Raw genomic sequence first — 23,063 nt, 5'->3', positions numbered from 1 at the left:
ATTAGGTCTTTTACATGGCAAATATTGCACTTTTACTTTCTTCTCCAACACTTTGTTTTTGCATTATTTAAACCAAATTGAACATGTTTCATTATTTATTTGGGACAAAATTGGAAGGTTTCACGTTTGTTATTTTCTTTGAGTGTTTTTTGAATATTAAAATCATGAACACTTTCCACGCTGCGTCTTGGTCCACTCTTCATTCAACAAATGAGATCCGTTACAGAAGATCCCACCACCAAAGGACCAAGCAGCGTGGCCAGGAGGAGCAGGGATCCTGGGCATGGGAGAAAAGGGAGTGGAGGACATCCTGGACCTGGGAGGAGGTAATGGCAGGGGACAAGACCCTGCCATGGAAGCAGGCGGAGGCAGTGAGTGCGGAACGGCGACGATACGAGGAGTTAAGACAACGACGGATGCCCGAGAGACAGCTCCAAAAAAAATGGGGGAGGCACACGGGGAGATGCGGGGATGCGAGGATGCGCAAGGTGTCTGCGGGGATGTGCACGGTGTCTCCAGTGCGCATTCACAGCCCAGTGCTCTCTGTTCCAGCTCCCCACAGTTGCCGTGCTAGAGTGGGCATTCAGCCAGGACGGATTGTGCAGGCTCAGCGCTCCTGGTCTCCTATGCGTCTTTTCGGCCCAGGATATCCTGCGCCAGTTCTACGCACGGTATCCCCAGTTCGCCAGCACAACCCAGTGTGGCCTGTTCCAGCTCCCCACACTTGCCGTGCTACAGGGGGTATTCAGCCAGGACGCGTTGTGCCAGCTCTTCGCTCCAGACCTCCACTGCACCTCCACGGCCCAGTATATCCGGCTCTACGCACTATGCCTCCAGTGAGCATTCATAGCCCAGTGCGTCCTGTGCCAGCTCTCCACACTCACCGAGCTAAAGTGGTTATCCAGCCAGGACGTGTAGTGGCAGCTCCACATACCAGGCTTCCAGTACGTCTCCTCAGTCCGGTGAGACCTGTTCCGGCTCCACGTACGAAGCCTCCAGTGATGATCCATGGCCCAAAGCCTCCAGTGATGATCCATGCCACGAAGCCTCCAGTGATGATCCATGGCATGAAGCCCCCAGTGATGATCCGTGGCACGAGGCCTCCAGCGAAGATTCCGGTCCGGAGCCTCCTGTGACGTTCCCCGGTCCGGGGCCTCCAGCGACGGTCCCCGGTCCGGAGTCTGCAGCGACGGTTCCCGGTCCGGAGCCTGCATGCAGCGAGCTGCAGCGGTCCCGGTCCCGGTCCGGAGCCTGCAGCTGTCCGGAGCATGCAGCGACGGTTCCCGGTCCGGAGCCTGCAGCGACGGTCCCTGGTCCGGAGCCTGCAGCGACGGTTCCCGGTCCGGAGCCTGCAGCGACGGTTCCCGGTCCGGAGCATGCAGCGACGGTTCCCGGTTCTGCAGCGGTCCCCGGAGCCTGCAGCGACGGTTCCCCCGAGTCTCGGTTCCGGAGCCTGCAGCCTGCACGGTTCCCTGTCCCGGCATGCAGCGACGGTTGCAGCCTGCAGCGACGGTCCCGGTCCGGAGCCTGCAGCGACGGTTCCCGGTCCGGAGCCTGCAGCGACGGTTCCCGGTCCGGAGCATGCAGCGACGGTTCCCGGTCCGGAGCCTGCAGGGACGGTTCCCGGTCCGGGGTCTGCAGCAACGATCTACGGTCCGGAGGCCCCGGTGACGATCCTTGCACCAGAGGAGCCACCGAAGTGGGGGGAGCCTCAAGCGGAGCGGGGTCTGCGTCCCGCACCGGAGCCCCGACCGTGAGTAGATGCCCACCCGGACCCTCCCCTATAGGTTCAGGTTTGCGGCCGGAGTCCACACCTTTAGGGGGGACATGGCATATGCGAGTGTAGTGAGACCCGTTGGGCTGGATTGTCAGGCCCTGACCTTAGAGATCCTTTTTATTCTCTATGTTTGGTTAGGTCAGGGTGTGACTCAGGTGGGAAAGTCTATGTTTTCTATTTCTTTGTTTTTGGCCGTGTGTGATCCCCAATCAGAGGCAGCTGTCTATCGTTGTCTCTGATTGGGGATCACATATAAGTTGTCATTTTCCTTTTGGGTTTTGTGGGATCTTGTTTTCTGTTTAGTGTCTGTGCCTGAGAGAACTGTGAGCTTTCGTTTTCACAATTGTTATTTTGTTTGAGTGTTTTTTGAATATTACAATCATGAACACTTTCCACGCTGCGTCTTGGTCCACTCTTCATTCAACAGACGAGAGCAGTTACATGGATGATTATATTCTCATCACTCATCTTGTAAAAAAAGTATATTAAAAACTTGGAAATCAATTCATCCGCCATCATTAACACAATGGGAAAATCAAATGATTTATTATTGAAATATTGAAATAGCATGGGCTACCGAGAAAATCTAATTGGTACAATTTAAGGACACGTGGCAAACAATGCAAGCACTAGGGATGGAGGTGTGAGAATTTGGGTCTGGGCAGAGGAGATGTAGTTGATGTTTGTAAGTTGTTGTTCGTATGTGTATGTTTGTACTTTTTTTAAATAGGAACTTTTTTTAAATCCAGCACTGTTTATCAAGCTAGCTAGCTGGTTCATCTTGGAGAATTTCAGTTGAAAACTTTACAGGGTGAGGTCTGGGTACATTTCAATAAATATATATATTGAATGCCAGACAATGTCCATATATCATGACTGTCAATGATGTGAAGAAGTTTGCATGAACCTCCCATTTGGCATGTGTCTTGATGTAATGACCAACCCTTTTGATCCATGCTGAAGACCTAGCTAGCCAGTTACTAGCTAACGCCAGACGCCAGACACAGATGAAAGCTGAAACCTAGAAGTATCTTTGCCTTAGATGAATAGGGGAAACCTCTTATTATATTTGCTGCCGTGCTGCAGTCAAAATGAGAGGCTTTTTGTGCTGTCACAAAAAGACCTTAATAATCCTGTGTTAATCCCGACCTCCTGAATCCAAGTGTATTGTCATGGGGGAGGGGACAAGTATAATCAATTGTACTTTGATCTGGTTTCATACAAATATCATCCAAGTTCATGAAAAACATGATTTTGACTGTTCGGGAGCTTTAAGTGAAACAGCTTTGCATGGACTCACAGCAAGGTCACCATTGTGTTTGTGGGGTAAATTATCATGAAGCTTTGGCTGAGAAAGCAATACAGTACCTGGTACAACAATGCAACCTGCAGTTAGCATATCAATTTCTATTAGTCCAGATAAGCTAGCACAAGTGTAGAGACCATTAGATGGGAAGTTGTTGCTGTGCAGAGTCCTACAGTACAATCCAGGTTCCTCATCTCTCCTCTTCTCTCACAGAGAGAAATCACCTTTGGAAAGATGACTGTACATCCTGCCCTGCCCCTGGCCCCGTTTCCTGTGGAGACCTGATGTCAGAGAAGGAGAGAGGGACGGGAGAGAGGAAGAACCCAGGGGAGGCAGTGACTGTGTCCTCCATGCCATACTGTATCACTGATCCAGCTGTATCACCGATCCACCCATTCGGACTGGGGTGGTTCAAGGCTGGCCCTGACCCTCATAAAACGGGCTGACAGACTGGCTGTGACCACCAGGATATCATGCTGGCAGGGAAGGACGTTTCACTACTTAAGCTGAGCAAAGCCCCCCACAGGAAAGCCTGTGTTACGCTGAACCTCTGTCGAATCCCACTGCAGGGGTGACAAACGGGGCGGACGAGGGACGGCATGGGGGGAGAATGGATTATTTATTTGGCAGCCACGTAAGGATGTACTCATTCTGAAGTGTGGCCCAGAGACCTGGCAAGCTCTAGCCTGCCGTTAGACCTGGCCAGACCCTGGGAGGTCCACACAGTTCACTATAGGTGAAGGGTCGGAATAAAGGGGAGTAGGTGGGAGTGTAGGGGAGTAGGGTGGGAGAGTTGGAGAGTAGGGGAGGACAGAGGGAGTGTAGGGTAGGACAGTGGAAGTGTAGGGGGGACAGTGGGAGTGTAGGGTAGGACAGTGGAAGTGTAGGGGAGGACAGTGGAAGTGTAGGGGAGGACAGTGGGGGAGGACAGTGGGAGTGTAGGGGAGGACAGTGGAGGTGTAGGGGAGGACAGTGGGAGTGTAGGGTAGGACAGTGGTAGTGTAGAGGAGGACAGTGGGAGTGTAGGGGAGGACAGTGGACGTGTAGGGGAGGACAGTGGGAGTGTAGGGGAGGACAGTGGACGTGTAGGGGAGGACAGTGGGAGTGTAGGGTAGGACAGTGGGAGTGTAGGGGAGGACAGTGGGAGTGTAGGGTAGGACAGTGGAAGTGTAGGGGAGGACAGTGGGAGTGTAGGGGAGGACAGTGGGAGTGTAGGGTAGTGGGAGTGTAGGGTAGGACAGTGGAAGTGTAGGGGAGGACAGAGGGAGTGTAGGGTAGTGGGAGTGTAGGGTAGGACAGTGGAAGTGTAGGGGAGGACAGTGGGAGTGTAGGGTAGGACAGTGGAAGTGTAGGGGAGGACAGTGGGAGTGTAGGGGAGGACAGTGGAAGTGTAGGGGAGGACAGTGGGGGAGGACAGTGGGAGTGTAGGGGAGGACAGTGGAGGTGTAGGGGAGGACAGTGGGAGTGTAGGGTAGAACAGTGGTAGTGTAGGGGAGGACAGTGGGAGTGTAGGGGAGGACAGTGGACGTGTAGGGGAGGACAGTGGGAGTGTAGGGGAGGACAGTGGACGTGTAGGGGAGGACAGTGGGAGTGTAGGGTAGGACAGTGGAAGTGTAGGGGAGGACAGTGGGAGTGTAGGGTAGTGGGAGTGTAGGGTAGGACAGTGGAAGTGTAGGGGAGGGCAGTGGGAGTGTAGGGGAGGACAGTGGGAGTGTAGGGTAGTGGGAGTGTAGGGTAGGACAGTGGAAGTGTAGGGGAGGACAGAGGGAGTGTAGGGTAGTGGGAGTGTAGGGTAGGACAGTGGAAGTGTAGGGTAGGACAGTGGAAGTGTAGGGGAGGACAGTGGGAGTGTAGGGTAGTGGGAGTGTAGGGTAGGACAGTGGAAGTGTAGGGGAGGACAGAGGGAGTGTAGGGTAGGACAGTGGAAGTGTAGGGGAGGACAGTGGGAGTATAGGGGAGGACAGTGGACATGTAGGGGAGGGGAGGACAGTGGGAGTGTAGGGGAGGACAGTGGGAGAGTAGGGGACTAGAGTGGGAGTATGGTCAAAGTGGACACAGTAAGTTTGCATGATCCCGATTTATGATTTTAGCTACAAACATTATGAACACACTTTCTTTACTGTTTGATGAATAATCTAAACGGTCTGTGTTTGGCCTCAGAGTACTCTGCACAGGCCTACTGTAAACTGAGTTAAACACAGCAAAAGTCTACACCTGTTTTACTGGAATGTCTTACAGACCGTCCATGTCTTACAGACCGTCCCGATATTCCCAAGTGTTGACAAACCACTTCACAAAATACAGCAGACAGTATTCATTTCCCATCTGCTGCGGACACAGTGCACACAGGGTGATTTCATTACCGCGGGAGGTTAACTGGCAGGTCGGGAGAGCAGGCTGTCTGGACTCCCAGACCGCTCCACGTTGGCCGGCCAGACGACCCCTCATGCCCTTATCACTGCCGGCCAACTTGGCCCATCTTAAGCCCAGCTCTGCTTGGAGCTGCTGCATAATGCCTGTTTTCTTGGCGCGACCCAACAGGCAATAGAGGTAAAGTCAGTAACAAGGTGCTACTGGCGTAACGACCCAAACCTGTTTCCCAGACGGAGACATACCTCACACCTTCCCTCTTAGGGAGAACAGGAAAGGCCTGGACAGGCTGGAGGCAGGAGAGTAGAGGCAGCGGAGGCAGGAGCAGGGGTCTCCGGCGGTTGTTGTTGAGAGTGGACCTTTCTCCCCGGCCGGAGAAGAGGACAGGGGTAAAAACAGCAGGATGTTCTAATCTGTGCCGAGGCAGCTCTCCTCACCCGTTAATTTGGGCTTGGCACCGCTCTGCACTCTCTCACTGACCTCACATTGCTCCCGCGCCTCTGGCCACAGCACAACCAAAACCTGATATCTGAGACAAAGACCTGGGTCCACTACTGCTCCAGGGGTGAACTTTTTCCACCTCTGGGTTACAACAGGGCCTGAATTGAGAATGGTGCTCACTAGAACTGGACCCACACATACAGTACATTACACAAACATCTTCTGAGAAGAAGTACTCTAGTAGCCTGAAAATACAGACATGTGAGCCTGCCACTCTCTGACTGGGTTATGTGAATAATCTTTTCCAAATGTCCACACACTCACTGTTTTCTATACTTCTCATAGTTTGGGCCTGTTTCTGGCTTCACAACCCCATTTTATCTAAACTTCTGTGTTTGCCAACTCATCCACAAGCGTTCATTTGAATGGTTGGACAGGCTCTGGCCAGGCTTGTGTTGTGGAGTAGGAAATGGCTCATCTTCAGATGAACAACACCTGCTGCGATGTGTTAGTCAGCTCCATTAGAGACACGCGAGATCAAGCTGCTCATTGCCAGGTTGTGTGTGACTCAGTAATGGTGTCTGCCTCTTGTAATGTCAAATATGCAGCTTTGCTCTCTTATTTGTCCCAGATCTGTGACTCAGGTTGCAAATATGTCCACTAAGTCAATATCAAAGCAACCATATGCATAGCAACTGTGCACTTCTGACACATGCCTTGTATTGATTACAAACTAAAGATTTATCGTGACTAAGAAACAATGCAAGGGAAAATCATTTAAAAACTGTTTTCGGGAAAACATCTGCCAGCACATTGACTTGGGTTACTTCAAGCTACTACATGCATCAGAGTGGTTTTGCCAGTGTAATTCCATAACACCAACAGAAATACAATGTGACATAACTGCAAAAGGCACTCTCAGTTCTCGCAATTAGATCGTACTGGACCATAAATGTCAACTGTAATCGAATACACTGCAGAGATTTCAGAGAACGATATTACCCAGATGACACTTTGGCTGAAAACGAAGGGTGACCTCAGTGCTCAAACAAATTATGGCACTTAATACAACTGCAGGAGGATTAGAAAACCATTGGGCTCTCATCCAAGGCAGAGAAGCATTTGACAAGATAAACTTTTCCCATACATAACAAAAAAATCGGCCTGCACAGTCATAGACACAAACAAGCATCACCTTTCAACACCCTCAGTCGGAAATACGGTTCAAACCATAACACGACCATAATCAGAAGATTTGGCAGTGACCTCCAAGCTTAACAACGTACTTAAGCAAACAGTGGAGAAAAAAATACAATCATTTTTTAGAAGAAATGCACGAGTATCATTTCCAGAATGATTGCGAGACAAATAGAATGCTGTCGAAGCCAAAAGTCTGATGCCATTCTCTGGTCTGATTAATGGTCTTTGGGGAATAGCTGAATGTTTAGTGAGATGACCTAGTCGAACCAGTTGTCACGCAATGTGCATCGGTAGTCATTGTTAGTCTAGTCCAATTAACAAATAGACATTTTTAGAATGTTACACAACCCCAAAGAAAATACATTATTCATTCAAATCTGGTTTCTATCTTCACAGCAAATGGCAAGCGTTACTATGGCAATCCTATGTGGCAAATCAGAAGTTGTTTTCCTTCACACTTGTTGAACTTCACGTGAAGTTCATGTTGAACTTCATGTTCTTCAACCATGGCTTCTTAACCCCCTGTGGAGTTAATATGGAGCAGCTCTTTGAATGGCGAAGAAGGAATGTCATGCTAGGTTGTTTAGCTCTGGCTCTACAGAGAATTAAGAATGAAGCATGAAACATTTAACATATGGACCCGCTCATCTGCTATGATTCCACCCAATGACAAACACACATCATAGTGCATACCAGGATAAAGAACTTCTGTTTTGCACACGCCGTATGTCATACATACACAACATAAAACATAAGGGGCGGCAGTGTAGCCTAGTGGTTAGAGCGTTGGACTAGTAACCGGAAGGTTGAGAGTTCAAACCCCCAAGCTGACAAGGTACAAAATCTGTCGTTCTGCCCCTGAACAGGCAGTTAACCCACTGTTCCCAGGCCGTCATTGAAAATAAGAATTTGTTCTTAACTGACTTGCCTGGTTAAATAAAGGTAAAAAAAATACAAAAAATATCATTGCACTTGCTTCTCACACTGTCCAGGTGACTGTTGTAGTAGTTCAACTCACGGTGGTGTGTACAGTACAGTGCTTTTCTCCTTCCTCTGCCTGCTCTGTAAGACTAAGGCTGATTTTGAATAGATGCGAAATTATAATTTTCTCTTCTTACTGTAGAAATGAGGAGCTTAGAGGCATAACTCCTTTTTACATGAGCTTAAACCGCATCGTTTCACCCCCCCCCCCCCCCCGAATAAATAGCAGAATCTACACTTGAGTCCAAGTTTGACTGTGAAACGAATTCCATGTTCAAATGAAGATGTATATCAGTGTGCCATGACACTGGGCCAAAAACATTTCATAAAGCCGCAGGGCTGCCATGCCCACATGTCAGACTGCCATCATAGATCAAAAGAAATGGCATCGGAGGTTTAAATCCTCTTCTGAACTCAGCGATTATATTACAAAAATCTCAGATGTCAGTGGTCTAGTGCCAGAAAATCAGTTTTGATTACACTTCAAAGGCCTACTGTACTCTTGGATTGGAAACCAATAATATTTTACTGTCACCCCACTATTTAGTGTGTTACAGATCCAGAATGTATGCATCTGATCAAATACTGAAACTTCTGTAAGTCCAGTATTCCATATTCAGTGTCTACTGAGCTCCTACATTTAAGTTGAAGAGCATTCAGCTGTACAACGGACTAGGTATCCCCCTTTCCTTTCCTTCCCTCTTAAAGTATGTTTAAAGCATAAAGCATTTTGAACACAAACAATCAAAAGATCATTTACAATTCTTTCCTTGCTTCTGTTGGGAAAACACATAGTTCCTATAGCTAAACAGAGATAAATTAGGTCAGTGTGTAAAGGTCAGTGAGTAACCATCTTTAAATGTGTAAATACTCCAGCAGGAAGTGGGTTCAGTGCAGCGGTGGACTTACACAGCTTGAAGAGGCTGTCTGGTGGTATCAGGTCTGATTGTCTGGGCCCTGGGGCTGGGGTTGTCTATGGCCTGCCTCTCTGTAGGTCTCCTCCTGGGCTGCTCTCTCTGGAAGGGGTTAGTGCCTGGCTGGATGCGCCTCAGGGACCCTCCGGTGTGGATGTACACCTGCTCTGGTGCTGCCTCCTCGCAGCGGGCCCCCTGGAACCCCGAGCGGCACACACATGTGTGGGGCCTACTGCAGGAGCCGCGGTTATGGCAGGGGGGCTGGCAGTCGGCTGCGGGGGGGGGAGATCATTAGCGGTGTCATGTTAGAACATGTGGTCTTTCACATAAAGGAGCAGCTCCAGACATGGCCTACATTATCTCAGCATTGGCCAGATTGACTTTAAGTGATTCAATCAAGAGGGCGATTAGTTGTGTGTCTGCCCTTGCTTTTCCTTATAGTAAAGAGCCTGGAGGGAATGTCATGTTCAATTTCACCTGAGCCCATAACAGCCTTGTTTAGTCTAAATGTATGTGATCGCTTACATTTAACCCTTGTCCGATTTCTCAAATTTTTTACTTCAGCTCCTTGGTGGTGCTTAATGCTACTGGCGTTCCAATGCTCAGCGGTTTTCCTAGAAATACCTTTCATTACTGATTCCAAATCGAATGTGTGTCATTGCCATTATAAAGACAAACAGCTTACAAGGGTCATAAATGAAGCACATAAAAAAATGAGCGAATGGGAAACTAGATTCCACAGGCCGACTTGGAGCCTAACTTGAGTCTGACTGTAAATGTCTCACCTTTCATATATGGCATGGCTCGTGCTCGCAGATATTCCTATATTTGAAAAACAAACCAATCTGTTTTCCTTGTCTGGTCAAAGATTGATGTATAAACAATATTTATCAATTGTCTGAAAATACAGTGAGTGTTGAAGTAATTTTATGGTCATGGCAAAACATTCCGCACACGGCCAACCCTGGCCCCTCTCTGCACCTCACTCCAGCTTCGTGAACACTATTCAAAGGCCTGTGGCATGCGATTCAAAGCAAACAACCACTCCATCTTGTGACACAAATGTATGTACTGGATGGCACTGCAGAATTTATGACATTGTCCTCAAACACTAAATCAGGTCGCTACTCTCTGGTGGCTAAAGCAAACAGCAGTGCTCCGTCAACAGTGGTGGAATGCTATTGACACAGATGCCGTGGACACTGACAGATCGCAGGCAGGAAGGCTTCCACTGTTTCTGGCACTGTGAAGAGAGCTGGTAGCTAAGGGCTGCATGGTCTACCTGCTGTAGGCTTCCTGTTATTGTTCAGACACAGGGACCAGTTTGTCTGATGTGAGAGGAGAATGGACCTCCTACGTGTCCTCTATGGCATGAGGAAGACTGAGTCCTTGGCTGCCACACCGAGGAACATAATTATTCTACTGTGTAGCTAACAGCTTGGCTTCAGTCTCTTGTTCTCTCGCTCTCTCTAATTGTATCCTAACAGTAGACATAAAATTGCCATGAAAAGGCAGCAAACTAGCACCACATGGTTTTGAATTCAGCACCACAAATTTCTTACAATATGATGTACGTGTGTTAATTGAGAGAGTATGCATTACAGTCAATCATTGCAACTTGATGGCAAAGGGGAACAAACGCTAAATTAAATAATAGTCCTTTGACCAAATTCCTGTGGTTTATTGTTAAGTCTATTCTATTTAAACCCAACAAATTCGCTAGAGCTTTTAGTTTGAAGTGCTTAGGGGGAAATACATCCCTGTCTGATGAAGTGTACACAGTCAGGGAAATGTGCTTGTGGAGTGTGGACTCATATAACTTGGTATGTGATCCCAGTTTTCCAGTTTCAACCATGGGATAAAATAAGAATTGCCTGGTTTCTACTTGGCAGGGAGTTAAATATATCATCCACTAACTAGACTTGAGGCTGGCCTGGTGCCACAGCCTTGTTCAACCTCAAAGATTACAAGGGTTTGGGGAAGACTTTGAGGATCAAAGGGTCTGTTGACATTATGAGGGAGAGTTCAGTAAATGAGTGGCTCCCACTCCCCACCCCACCCCTCCCAATTATTGACACCGTACCATCTAAATTGGAACAAGTACATATACTCACTTATCAATTTGTGCAACTGGCCTAGAAAATGGCCTAATCATCAGGCTGTATGGTTGGTACATGTCAGAGTCTGTGTATGTGACCCTGAATATGTGACCCTCTTCAGCTCTGTCGCCCAATAGCAGTCATTAAAGTGACGCAATGTGGCACCAAACATGCGTTCCATTGACAATGGACTTGGCTGGGCAGTGGACACTGACCCTGGTCCTTTTGACTCTGACTAGAGCTCCACACAAGCCTGACTGCTGCAGTGTCACTGTCTGTCTCTCTTCCCTGGGTCTGGCCTGGTGCAGTGTCACTATCTTTCTCTCTTCTCTGGGTCCAGCCAGCTGCATGGGGCTGGCCTGCCTGTCTGGCTGCCTGGCTGGTGAACACTTTGTCGCAGTAATTGCTGTCGTGCAGATTTGTCTTGCACATCATTAAAACTAATTGCCTCACATTCCGTCCATTTCACAAATATGTGGTTTAATTATTGCATTGGGGAATAATAAAATACGAATTTTCTTTGAAACACTAATAGAAATGGGAAACATTCCTGGCAGGGTCATTGTTGTGCTTAATTATGACTGAGGCTGAGGACCAATCTTAAGAGAATCCAGAGCCAGTCATCTGAAAAGTGCATAAACGTGGGCATTATTGGAACTTGTCATGCGATGGAAGCATACACTCCGAGTCTCCAAGCAAGACTCTGTGCATTAATCACGTTCATGAGCTTTACTTTGTGAACTCAGTTCAAACATCTCATATGGGCAATTCCACAGTAACAGAATGATGCTTAGACTCGGACTTTTCACTTTAAAAATGTATGTCAAACGAAACACAATGATTGCAAAGTTAAACAAACTATGCAACTCCATGCACAAGGACGACATTAAACAATTTCCACAGAAAATGTGTCCAAAAACATATACGTGAAGAACAGTTCAGATGCATAACAGAATGATGGATTGTGCTGTTTGTGCCGTCGTCCTGTCACCAAACGTTCCATCTGCAATGTTCAAGTAAGTGTGTTTGTGCAAAATGTTCTGTGTTAATTATTTGTCAGCATCATTCTGTTACCATGTCCTTGTACTTGTTTTTGAAAGAAAAGCACATTTATTTTTTGTCCATTAAAATAACATCAAATTGATCAGAAATATAGTGTAGACATTGTTAATGTTGTAAATGACTACTGTAGCTGGAAACGGCTGATTTTGAATGGATTATCTGCATAGGCGTACAGAGGCCCATTATCAGCAACCATCACTCCTGTTTTCAAATGGCATGTTGTGTTAGCTAATCCAAGTTTAACATTTTAAAAGGCTAATTGATAATTAGAAAGCCATTTTGTTATGATGTTAGCACAGCTGAAAACTGTTGTTCTGATTAAAGAAGCAATAAAACTGTCTTTCTTTAGACTAGTTGAGTATCTGGAGCATCTGCATTTGTGGGATCGATTACAGGCTCAAAATGGCCAGAAACAAATAACTTTCATCTGAAATTCATCAGTTTATTCTTGTTCTGAGAAATGAAGGCTAAGAAATTGCCAAAAACTGAAGATCTCGTACAATGCGGTGTACTACTCCCTTCACAGAACAGCACATACTGGCTCTAGCCAAAATAGAAAGAGGAGTGGGAGGCCCCGGTGCACAACTGAGCAAGAGGACAAGTACATTAGAGAAACAGATGCCTCACAAGTCCTCAACTGGAAGCTTCATTAAATAGTACCCGCAAAACACCAGTCTCAACATCGACAGTGAAAAGGCGACTCCGGGATGCTGGCCTTCGAGGCAGAGTTCCTCTGTCCAGTGTCTGTGTTGTTTTGCCCATCTTAATCTTTTATTGGCCAGTTTGAGATATGGCTTTTTCTTTGCAACTCTGCCTAGAAGGCAGAACATCAATTTGAAGTTATTTTAATGGACAAAAAAATGTTGCTTTTCTTTCAAAAACAAGGACATTTCTAAGTGACCCCAAACTTTTGAACAGAAGTGTCAGGATAGTATTCAGACCCCTTCTAAAATGGATTAAAACAAATTGTTCCTCATCAATCTAACGACAAAGCAATTTTATTTATTTTTTACATTTTTTCAAATTTATTAAAAATAAACTGAAATATCATATTCACATAAGAGTTCAGACCCTTTACTCAGTACTTTGTTGAAGCACCTTTGGCATTGATTACAGCCTCAAGTCTTCTTGGGTATGACGCTACAAGCTTGGCACAACTGTATTTGGTGAGTTTCTCCCATTCTTCTCAAGGGGGCTGTCATGTGTTTTTCATGGTCTGAGAGTCCTTTAGGTGCCTTTTGGAAAACTCCAAGCTGGCTGTCATGTGCCTTTTACTGGGGCATGGCTTCCGTCTGGCCACTCTACCATAAAGGCCTGATTGGTGGAGTGCTGCAGAGATGGTTGTCCTTCTGGAAGTTTCTCCCATCTCCACAGAGGAGCTCTGGAGGTCTGTCAGAGTGACCATTGGGTTCTTGGTCACCTTCCAGACCAAGGCCCTTCTCTCCCGATTGCTCAGTTTGGCTGGGTGTCCAGCTCTAGGAAGAGTCTTGGTGGTTCCAAACTTCTTCCATTTAAGAATGATGGAGGCCACTGTGTTCTTGGGGACCTTCAATGCTGCAGACATTTTTTGGTACCCTTCACCAGATCTGTGCCTTGACACAATCCTGTATCGGACAATTGTCTCTACGGACAATTCCTTCAACTTCATGGCTTGGTTTTTTCTCTGACATGCACTGTCAACTATGGGACCTTATATAGACAGGTGTGTGCCTTACCAAATCATGTCCAATCAATTGAATTTACCACAGGTGGACCCCAATCAAGTTGTAGAAACATCTCAAAAATGATCAGTGGAAACAGGATGCACCTGAGCTCAATTTCGAGTCTCAAAGCAAAGGGTCTAAATACCTAAGTACATAATTATTTATTCATTATTTATTTTAATTATAATACCTTTAATAATTATTATTAATAATTTTAATAATAATAATTAATTATTTTACTACATTGCATAAATAGTTTTTTAAAAACGTTTTTCTGTCACGCCCTGACCTTAAAGATCCTTTTTATTCTCTATTTCGGTTAGGTCAGGGTGTGACTAGGGTGGGTATTCGCTCTGGATAAGAGCGTCTGCTAAATGACTTAAATGTAAATGTATTCTAGTTTTTTTTTCATTTCTATGTTGGCCTGGTATGGTTCCCAATCATGTTGGGAACCATACCATACCCAATCGTTGTCTCTGATTGGGGATCATATTTAGGCAGCCTTTTCCCACTGGGTTTTTGTGGGATCTTGTCTATGTCTAGTTGCCTGCGAGCATTAGTTTCATGTTTCGTTTTGCGCATTATTGTTTTCGGTGAGTTTCATCCAATAAAGATGTGGAACTCTATGCACGCTGCACCTTGGGCCATTAATTCAACCAACGATCGTGACATTTTGCTTTGTGGTTATGGGGTATTGTGTGTAGATTGATGAGGAAAAAATGTGATTTAATCAATTTTAGAAACGTAACAAAATGTGGAAAAAGTCAAGAGGTCTGAATACTTCCCGAATGCACTGTATCTAGGAGCAAAAACAGTATGCATGTGAAATTCAGCCCAAGTTTTGTCCTTAAAACCAATCTCCAGTTGAAGTTATCTAAGGACAGTCTTCAGGAAGGGAGAATGGGGGAGATTTGATCCTTGTCAGAGGGATAACAGTCCTGAACAAATCCATGACAGCTGAGGTCTACCCCATCATCCCTGCTTTCCAAACAACATTCACTCTGTGGCCAAACTACACTATCATTCATCCTTCAAAACAGACCATAAAACCTATTCTGAAAAAGCAGATCACATTTGAATATATTGTACTGTATGAGTTTTTGATTGAATTAGTGGTGAGCATACTAAATTATGAATATTAAAATAAGCCAGGGCCTTAATTTGGGTAAATAGCATTCTTAGCTCCCACAGCACAGCAGGCCTGAGGGAAGCCTTTACTTCAGTGGAAGGCAGCATGCAGCAGCCCACATCCACTGTATGGAGCCGGGCTCTCGTTTCCAACAGAGTGGCTGTCTCCAGTCCATTACTATTCACTAGATATTTGCCCCCTCTCTCCACTTCAAAGGAATACAAACCATCAAACTTTTACAATCCTCTCATTCAGGACAAGAAATTTGAAACCAAATATTTGACATAACTCAAACACATACAAAATTGTCTCCATTTTCTTTCGCAGGTCAATAATACTACTTCCGCTAACTTGATATTGGTGCTTTTGAAAATTATATCAATAATGAGAACGGAATCGGGATAATCTTGGGTACCCCTCTCTCTACGGTCGGAGGAGATGATGTGCCATTAAGAGATTTATGGCCAGTGAGCCGTTATACAGATTAGGATTCAGGCACTCTTTGAACAAGAGAACACAAATAACTAAAGATCTCACCACCAAGGGCCCTTTCAAACAAAACTAGAACACTGGAAGGGGGGGTGGGGGATAATCATTTTTGTGTTTTGAGTTGGATTTTCAAAATATATGGAAATGTATGGAAGAATGTCTGTTCAAAGTTAAGAATGGAAACATGCTAAACTCTGTAACACTAAGCCATGTGTTTGATATCAGAGAGAAACCATAACATGTGGTCCTAACTTTACCACACTCTCTCACCTTCTCCATTACAACAAAACACCTGCTCCCAGGAGGTCTTATTAAACCCCATTTTCAGCACTATCCAACATTGGACAAACTTAGGAAAATACTATTGTCTTCTGCTAACGGATGTCAACGGATGTCTTTAAAGCTAGTTAAACGGTAGGCCAAGCTTTGGAGGGTGAAATCATGTCTAAAATGTTTTCTACCAAATAAGTAACATTGCAGAATTGTGGTACACTGGTATTTCAGCCTGATCTTGATCAGAGTATTTATGTTATTCAATGGCACAGGTTACATTGTTTTCAAAAGTGAGCATTTGCACATTTCAGTACAATCAATCAACCTCCCTAAGAGATTGTCACTGTCCATTGCCCAATATGTAATCCCTGTCACCCTCCCTGTCACCCTCCCTGTCATCATCTACCATCTAGAAGCCTATTCATTACCAGCAGTAGAAGTGAGGGATCTCAGCTCAGGACTGACTGATGACTGGTCCGTTGTGGTAGTTCTGTGGTACTTTCTAGTAAAGCCTTATGGGGTAACATTTCAGAAAATGGAGTTGCCCCTTTCATATCTTTTCACTTTTTCTGTCACAGTGTGGTTTTTCAACCTAATACAGTAGTCTGGGCTTTCACTCCCTCTCCACTCAAATTGGCATGGGGATTTAGGTAACCTGAGGCTGACCCATGACATTGTGTACATTACTTTTAGCCATGCTATACTGTACCTCTTCACCTCTGCACCTACACCTCCTTCAGCCTTTAATGAGCAATCTTCTGGGGGATATCTGGGGTATCTACTGTATGTGTAATTTTGACTCCATTCTCAAGGGGATGACATCACAACAGTTTCCATATGGCCATAAGGCTATCGTGTACAGAGAGGTAGGGAGTGTTTACCGTTTGGTGTTGTACTGTATGTGACCCGGTCAATCAAGCAAAGTCTTGCAAAGTTCTCTACAGTCTCTCTGTTAAGATATCTCTGACAGATCCACTCTCTCCTTGCATCACGACATCAGTTACATCGCGCTTAAAGAAACAGAAACAGTCAAATGTCATTGAACAATGTATTAGACCCGTCAGACAACCCATGGCTAGAGCAGAGTAACAGCGCTCTACTTCCGTCTCTCGTGGCCCTATATCAACAGGGGCTCGCCAACCAAAACCAACGCGTAAACAGAAAAACAAACCTTTCACCTCCTCATCCACAGCCAATGCAGTAACTCATTCTAGCTATGCTGTGGTCCATGGTAGCAATTAGAAAAACATGTGGCCAGAGGAGGCCAAAACAGAACCTGATTGCCACCTCCAGACAGACAACAGCTGGTGAGGAGAAGGGAGGCCTCCTGGTTTGGGGAGTGTCCATCCCAGTGTGTGGGTAATGATAGGGCTCTGTGAACATGGTGTGTGTATTGATTACAGGATCTGTCTAATAGCCCATAAAACCATCCAGACTGCCAGGGAGAGTTATGCCCATGAACGGTGAACTGTGTAACCCCCTGCTAATCCGCAGTGCGCCTGTAAAGCAGGGACGGCCTGTCTGTGTAGCAATTACTTCACCCCTGACTGAACAACGTCACCAGAGAGGCCAGTGGTTTAAATACCTTCCAGTGGTCCTGTAAAGAAACAAGCCACGTTTCTAGGCAGATTTGATCCTTATCAGCATGCCCTATATACATGAACTGTTTATGCCTAATTCACTTTTCTTTCAAAGACATTTCAGGCTAAACTCTATATCTGTGTGACGCTAGATGACAATACATAGCAAAGACATTTTCAACAGTACTGTATATTGGCTCATAATGTCCTTCAAGCCTGATATTTAACTCTTCCATACAGCTAATGCATTTAGCAGTGTATGCTCTTCAAACAATTGAATGGAACATAAACATATTTTCTCCCAATGAAAATGACAGGTGACTTGGCTCACAAGCAGATTTGGTTTTGATAAGGATGAGCAACTGGCCCACAGCCATGGAAGCAATGGAACACTGTCAGATTCAATGATAGGCTTGAATATACAGTGGTTGAATGCAAAGACAGTCTTCACACTAAATCATGAACAGTGTTTGGACTGTAGCAATGCATGCCCAATGCATCTGGAACAAAATAGATATTCAAAAAAGCACCAGTACCACAAGCCAAAATAATTTCCCAAAATGCTCACACATGTATGTCCTTGATGCTTTACTTTACCAGCTGGTGGACACGTGTTTATGTGAGAGGAAAGCATATTACAGGTGGACTCTGTTTTACAACAAGGTATAGTCAACCTGAACTCACTCCCCCTGAGTTGACAGGGCCCCAAATGAGAGCTTCAGTAGGATGGTACATAGCCCCATGTTATCAGAGGCGTCATACTGTATACCCTGAACAATCTGAGGGGGCAAAAAGTATGTGAGGATGGCTGGGGGTTGGAAATCTACAGCCATAATCATTATGCTTAATTATATGTCTATTTTTCTTCATATATAAGCATACCTCTTGAGCTGTCTGTACCCACCTGACTGGTGTTTCTTTATTTAAAGAAACAAAATATGCTTCTCTGCATCTCTGCCAAAATCTGGATAAAATATTGAAAGGAATATGAGTCTTATTCAGTATATTTAGTTATTGCTTGCTTTTCTAAAATCTCCCAACCTTACCAGCAGGCATGGTTAGACAAGCTAGCTACTCCAACTTGAATGATAACCTGCAATGACTTCTTAGCTAGGTAGCAAGATATGAGGTTTGGTGATTGGGAACCTATCTGGGCTAGCTAAAGCCAACTTCATAAAAATGCTAACTGGCTAGTCATGTTCATTTAAAAAATACAAAAAATACCAGAATCTGAGGGGGCATGTGCCCTTGTGCCTCCTATGGGCATGACACCTCTGTAGGTTATGTAGGATGAGGTAACTACAAAGTATGTAATTCTGATTTTGGGCAGCAGAGCTTGAATCAAAACATACGTCATTCCTAATGGTGTCTCCAAATCTGTCCACACTGGAAGGCTTTAATCTATCCCTAACAGACGTGAGGATATGATGGAATTAAAGAAACATTCTACATGCAGGACATTTTTGTTTGGAAAAGGAGAGAAATAGCAAGGAAGGGGGAATGAAAGAGAGAGGCAGACTTTCTGCATGAAGAGTTATTTTAGGTTTGGATGGGGCCCTGAGCAGCACAGCAGGCCAAAGAAAGCTGGAAGGAAATCAAAAAGAAACTCCTTTCTACCGCATTTCACTCTGTCAATCACTGGCTGCTTAAAAGGTTGAAAACAACTTCATTTCTCTTCAAGAATGATGCTCCTTTCATCTGCCCTCTCAAAGACAGCTACGGATTTAAACCAAGAGCCATTATTTCATGGCTGATTATACTTATTGCATGTTCAAATACATTCCATGTACCATTTGGTCTTCACTACAGTATGTGCAGCAAGTATGCATTCAACTGCAGAAGACATCGATAAGTCTTTGTGCCATGGCACTGGGTAAACTCACTGTGTTGGGGTGAGATGGTCAGCGAGACACAGTATGCACTGTGGGGAGTCTCCCTCCTGTGAGAGGCATTCTGCATTCAGTCCTAAATTCAGTTTGTGTTCAGCAGACCATGTCATTAATCCAATTAACAAAGAGACCATGTCAGGAGGAGAAGCCATCGCAACCCTAATGACACTGATGCATAGTGAACCGGGCGGTATGAATGCAAAGGGCTAGCCCTCTCTCTATGGCCGGTGAAGTCCGTCTTATGATCATGACGAGCCAAACTCAGTGTGTAAACACCTGTTGGTCAGGATTTAAATGGCAACTTTGATATGTGAGGATTAAACCTTCTAACCAACCAAAAATAAACACTACTAATAGGAGATCTGAATAGTCAGTTGACTCAGATCAACTTTGTGTGATACTGTAGCCCAGATAATGTTCACTGCGAGATGCCTGCTGTGAATTTTACTTTGAATATCACAGTCCATAGATTAGAGTGAGATACCAGTAGAACAAGAGAGACTATTTTCATCTATAAAATACTGGAGTCCAATTCTGGTACAGTAGTGACAGTCAATAGGTAAAGTAAAAGTGCTTCCACCTAATAAGGTGACCTTTAACTTCCTCCTCATTTGATTAAGTTTGGCCTGCCGGAGGTTTTGCTATTTTGGAAACATGTTTCTGTGGCTATTTACGATACAAATCAGAGGAATTCCAGTAATTCGATGTTCAGTTTCCCTTTTTTTGGCAATAATTGGTCATCAAGGTGGACTGCATTCCCACTACTTATCATTCCTGGCTCATTTAATGAATGACTGGTTTGCTGGTGAAGTGTTCATTCATTCTGTGGTTTAAAACGGTGTATTGTGAATGAATATTGGAAATATTCAGAAAGTATTCATACCCCTTGACTTATTCCATATTTTGTTGTGTTACTGAATTCAAAATTGATTTAAAAAAAAAATACATTCTCAACCATCTACACACAATACCCCAGAATAACAAAGTGAAAACATGTTAAGAATCTTTTGTAAATTTATTGAAAATGAAATACAGAAATATAATTTACATAAGTATTCACACCCCTGAGTAAATACTTTGTAGAAGCACTTTTTGCGGTGATTACATCTTTGAGTCATCTTTGGTATATCTGTATCAGTTTTGCACATCTGGATTTGGAGATTTTCTCCAATTCTTAGTTTAGATGAAAAGCGGAGGGAAACAACAATCTTCAAGTCTTTCCACAGATTTTGAATGGGATTCAAATCTGGGCGTTAACTGGGCCACTCAAAGACTTTCAAATTCTTGTTCTGAAGCCATTCCAGAATTTCTTTAGCTGTATGCTTGGGGTCATTGTACTGTTGGAACGTAAAGTCTTTTCCCCAGTCTAAGGGCATTTGCGGCAGTTTCTCATCGAGCATTTGCCTGTATTTGGCTCCATTCATTGTTCCCTCTATTCTTACCAGTCACCCAGTCCCTGCCACTGAAATGCATCCCCATAGCATGATGCTGCCACCACCATGCTTCATGGTAGGGATGATGTTAGACGGGTAAAGAGCTGTGCCTGGTTTCCTCCAGACATATTTTTTCAATGTACCAATGATGGAGAACACTGTGCTTTGGAAACTTTCAACATTCTAGAAATTGTTTTATACACTTCCCCAGATATATGCTTCATCACAATTTACAGCCAGATCCTTGGACTTCATGATATAGTTTCTACTCTGACATGCACTGTCAACTGTGGGACCTTATATAGACAGGTGTTTCATTCTAAATCATGTCCAAACAATTGAATTGGCCACAGCTTGACTCCAATTTAATAAACGTAACCTTTATTTAACTAGGCAAGTCAGTTTAGGGTCCTGTGTGGCTCAGTCGGTAGAGCATGGCGCTTGCAACGCCAAGCGTCGTGGGTTCGATTCCCGCTGGGGCCACCCATATGTAAAAGTAGTGGCCCCAGCCGACTTGTAAGTCGCTTTGGACAAAAGCGTCTGCTAAATGGGATATATTATTATTATATTAGTTTAGAACAAATTCTTATTTATAATGAAGGCCTACTCCAGCCAAACCCGGACGAAGCTGGACCAATTTGTCTGCTACCCTATGGGACTCCCAATCACGACCAGATGTGATACAGCCTGGATCCGAACCAGGGACTGTAGTGGTGCCTCTTGCACTGAGATATAGTGACTTAGACCACTGCGTCAATTAAGTTGTAGTGACAGCTCAAGGATGATCGAAGTAAATTGGAAGCACCTGAGCTCAATTTGGAGTGTCATAGCAAATGGGTGTGAATACTTACAGAATCAGTCAAAAGTTTTCTTTATTTTTTAAAACTATTTTCTACAATGTAGAATAATAGTGAAGACATCAAAAATATTAAATAACACATATGGAATCATGTAGTAGCCAAAAAAGTGGAAACAAATAAAAAATATATTTTATATTTGAGATTCTTCAAAGTAGCCACCCTTGGCCTTGATGACAGCTTTGCACACTCTTGGCAGTCTCTCAACCAGCTTCATGAGGAATGCTTTTCCAACCGTCTTGAAGAAGTTCCCACATATGCTGAGCACTTGTTGGCTGCTTTTCCTTCACTCTGCGGTCAAACTCATCCCAAGCCATCTCAATTGGGTTGAGGTTGGGTGATTGTGGAGGCCAGGTCATCTGATGCAGCACTCCATCACTCTCCTTGGTCAAATAGCCCTTACACAGGCTGGAGGTGTGTTTGGGGTCATTATCCTGTTGAAAAACAAATGATAGTTCCACTAATCGCAAACCAGATGGGATGGCGTATCGCTGCAGAATGCTGTGGTAACCATGCTGGTTAAGTGACAGTGTTACCAGCAAAAGCACCCCCCACACCATCACACCTCCTCCTCCATGCTTCACAGTGAGAACCACACATGCGGAGATGATCCATTCACCTGCTTCGCATCTCACAAAGACACGGTGGTTGGAACCCAAAATCTCAAATTTGGACTCATCAGACCAAAGGACAGATTTCCACTGGTCTAATGTCCATTGCTCGCCTTTCTTGTCCCAAGCAAGTCTCTTCTTATTATTTGTGTCCTTCAGTAGAGGTTTCTTTGCACTAATTTGATCATGAAGGCCTGATTCATACAGTCTCCTCTGAACAGTTGATGTTGAGATGTGTCTGTTACTTGCACTCTGTGAAACATTTATTTGGGCTGCAATCTGAGGTGCAGTTAACTCTAATGAACTTATCCGCTGCAGCAGAGGTAACTCTGGGCCGTCCTTTCCTGTGGCGGTGAGAGCCAGTTTGAGAGCCAGTTTCATCATAGCGCTTGATGGTTTTTGCGACTGCACTTGTTCTTCAAATGATGGACTGACATTTCTCTTTGCTTATTTGAGCTGTTCTTGTCATAATATGGACTTGGTCTTTTACCAAATAGGGATATCGTCTGTATACCATTACACAAATTAACAAGGCACACATGTTATTTGAAATGCATTCCAGGTTACTGAAACTGGTTGAGAGAATGCCAAAAGTGTACAAAGCTGTCATCAAGGCAAAGGGTGGCTACTTTGAAGAATCTCAAATATAAAATCTATTTTGATTTGTTTAACACTTTTTTGGTTACTGCATGATTCCATATGTGTTATTTCATAGTTTTGATGTCTTCACTATTATTCTACAACCTGACATGAGTAGGTGTGTCCAAACATTTGACTGGTACTGTATGTAAATTAGATTTCTGCATGTTTTCACTTTGACATTATGGGATATTGTGAGAAAAATATATTTAATCAATGTTGAATTCAGGCTGTAACACAACAACATGTGGAATAAGTAAATGGGTATGAATACTTTTGAAGACACCGTACATGTATACGTTAATTTAAT

At 44.6% G+C, this 23,063-nt stretch overlaps 1 protein-coding gene across 2 annotated transcripts in view; it reads right to left on the bottom strand.

The window, feature by feature from the left end:
• The window catches only part of LOC135525885 (latent-transforming growth factor beta-binding protein 2-like), a 149,831-nt gene that overhangs the window by 110,808 nt on the left and 15,960 nt on the right, over positions 1–23,063 (bottom strand). For both annotated transcript variants that reach the window (XM_064953837.1, XM_064953838.1), the window contains exon 3: positions 8,985–9,261. In XM_064953837.1, coding sequence (XP_064809909.1) covers positions 8,985–9,261 — 277 coding nt within the window. The remainder of the gene's footprint in view (positions 1–8,984; positions 9,262–23,063) is intronic.

The sequence above is a fragment of the Oncorhynchus masou genome, chromosome 32 (genome assembly GCF_036934945.1).
Source record: "Oncorhynchus masou masou isolate Uvic2021 chromosome 32, UVic_Omas_1.1, whole genome shotgun sequence".
Classification (NCBI taxonomy): Eukaryota; Metazoa; Chordata; class Actinopteri; order Salmoniformes; family Salmonidae; genus Oncorhynchus; species Oncorhynchus masou.
Note: the sequence above shows the minus strand (reverse complement) of the source record. Positions and strands in the feature narration are given on the sequence as shown.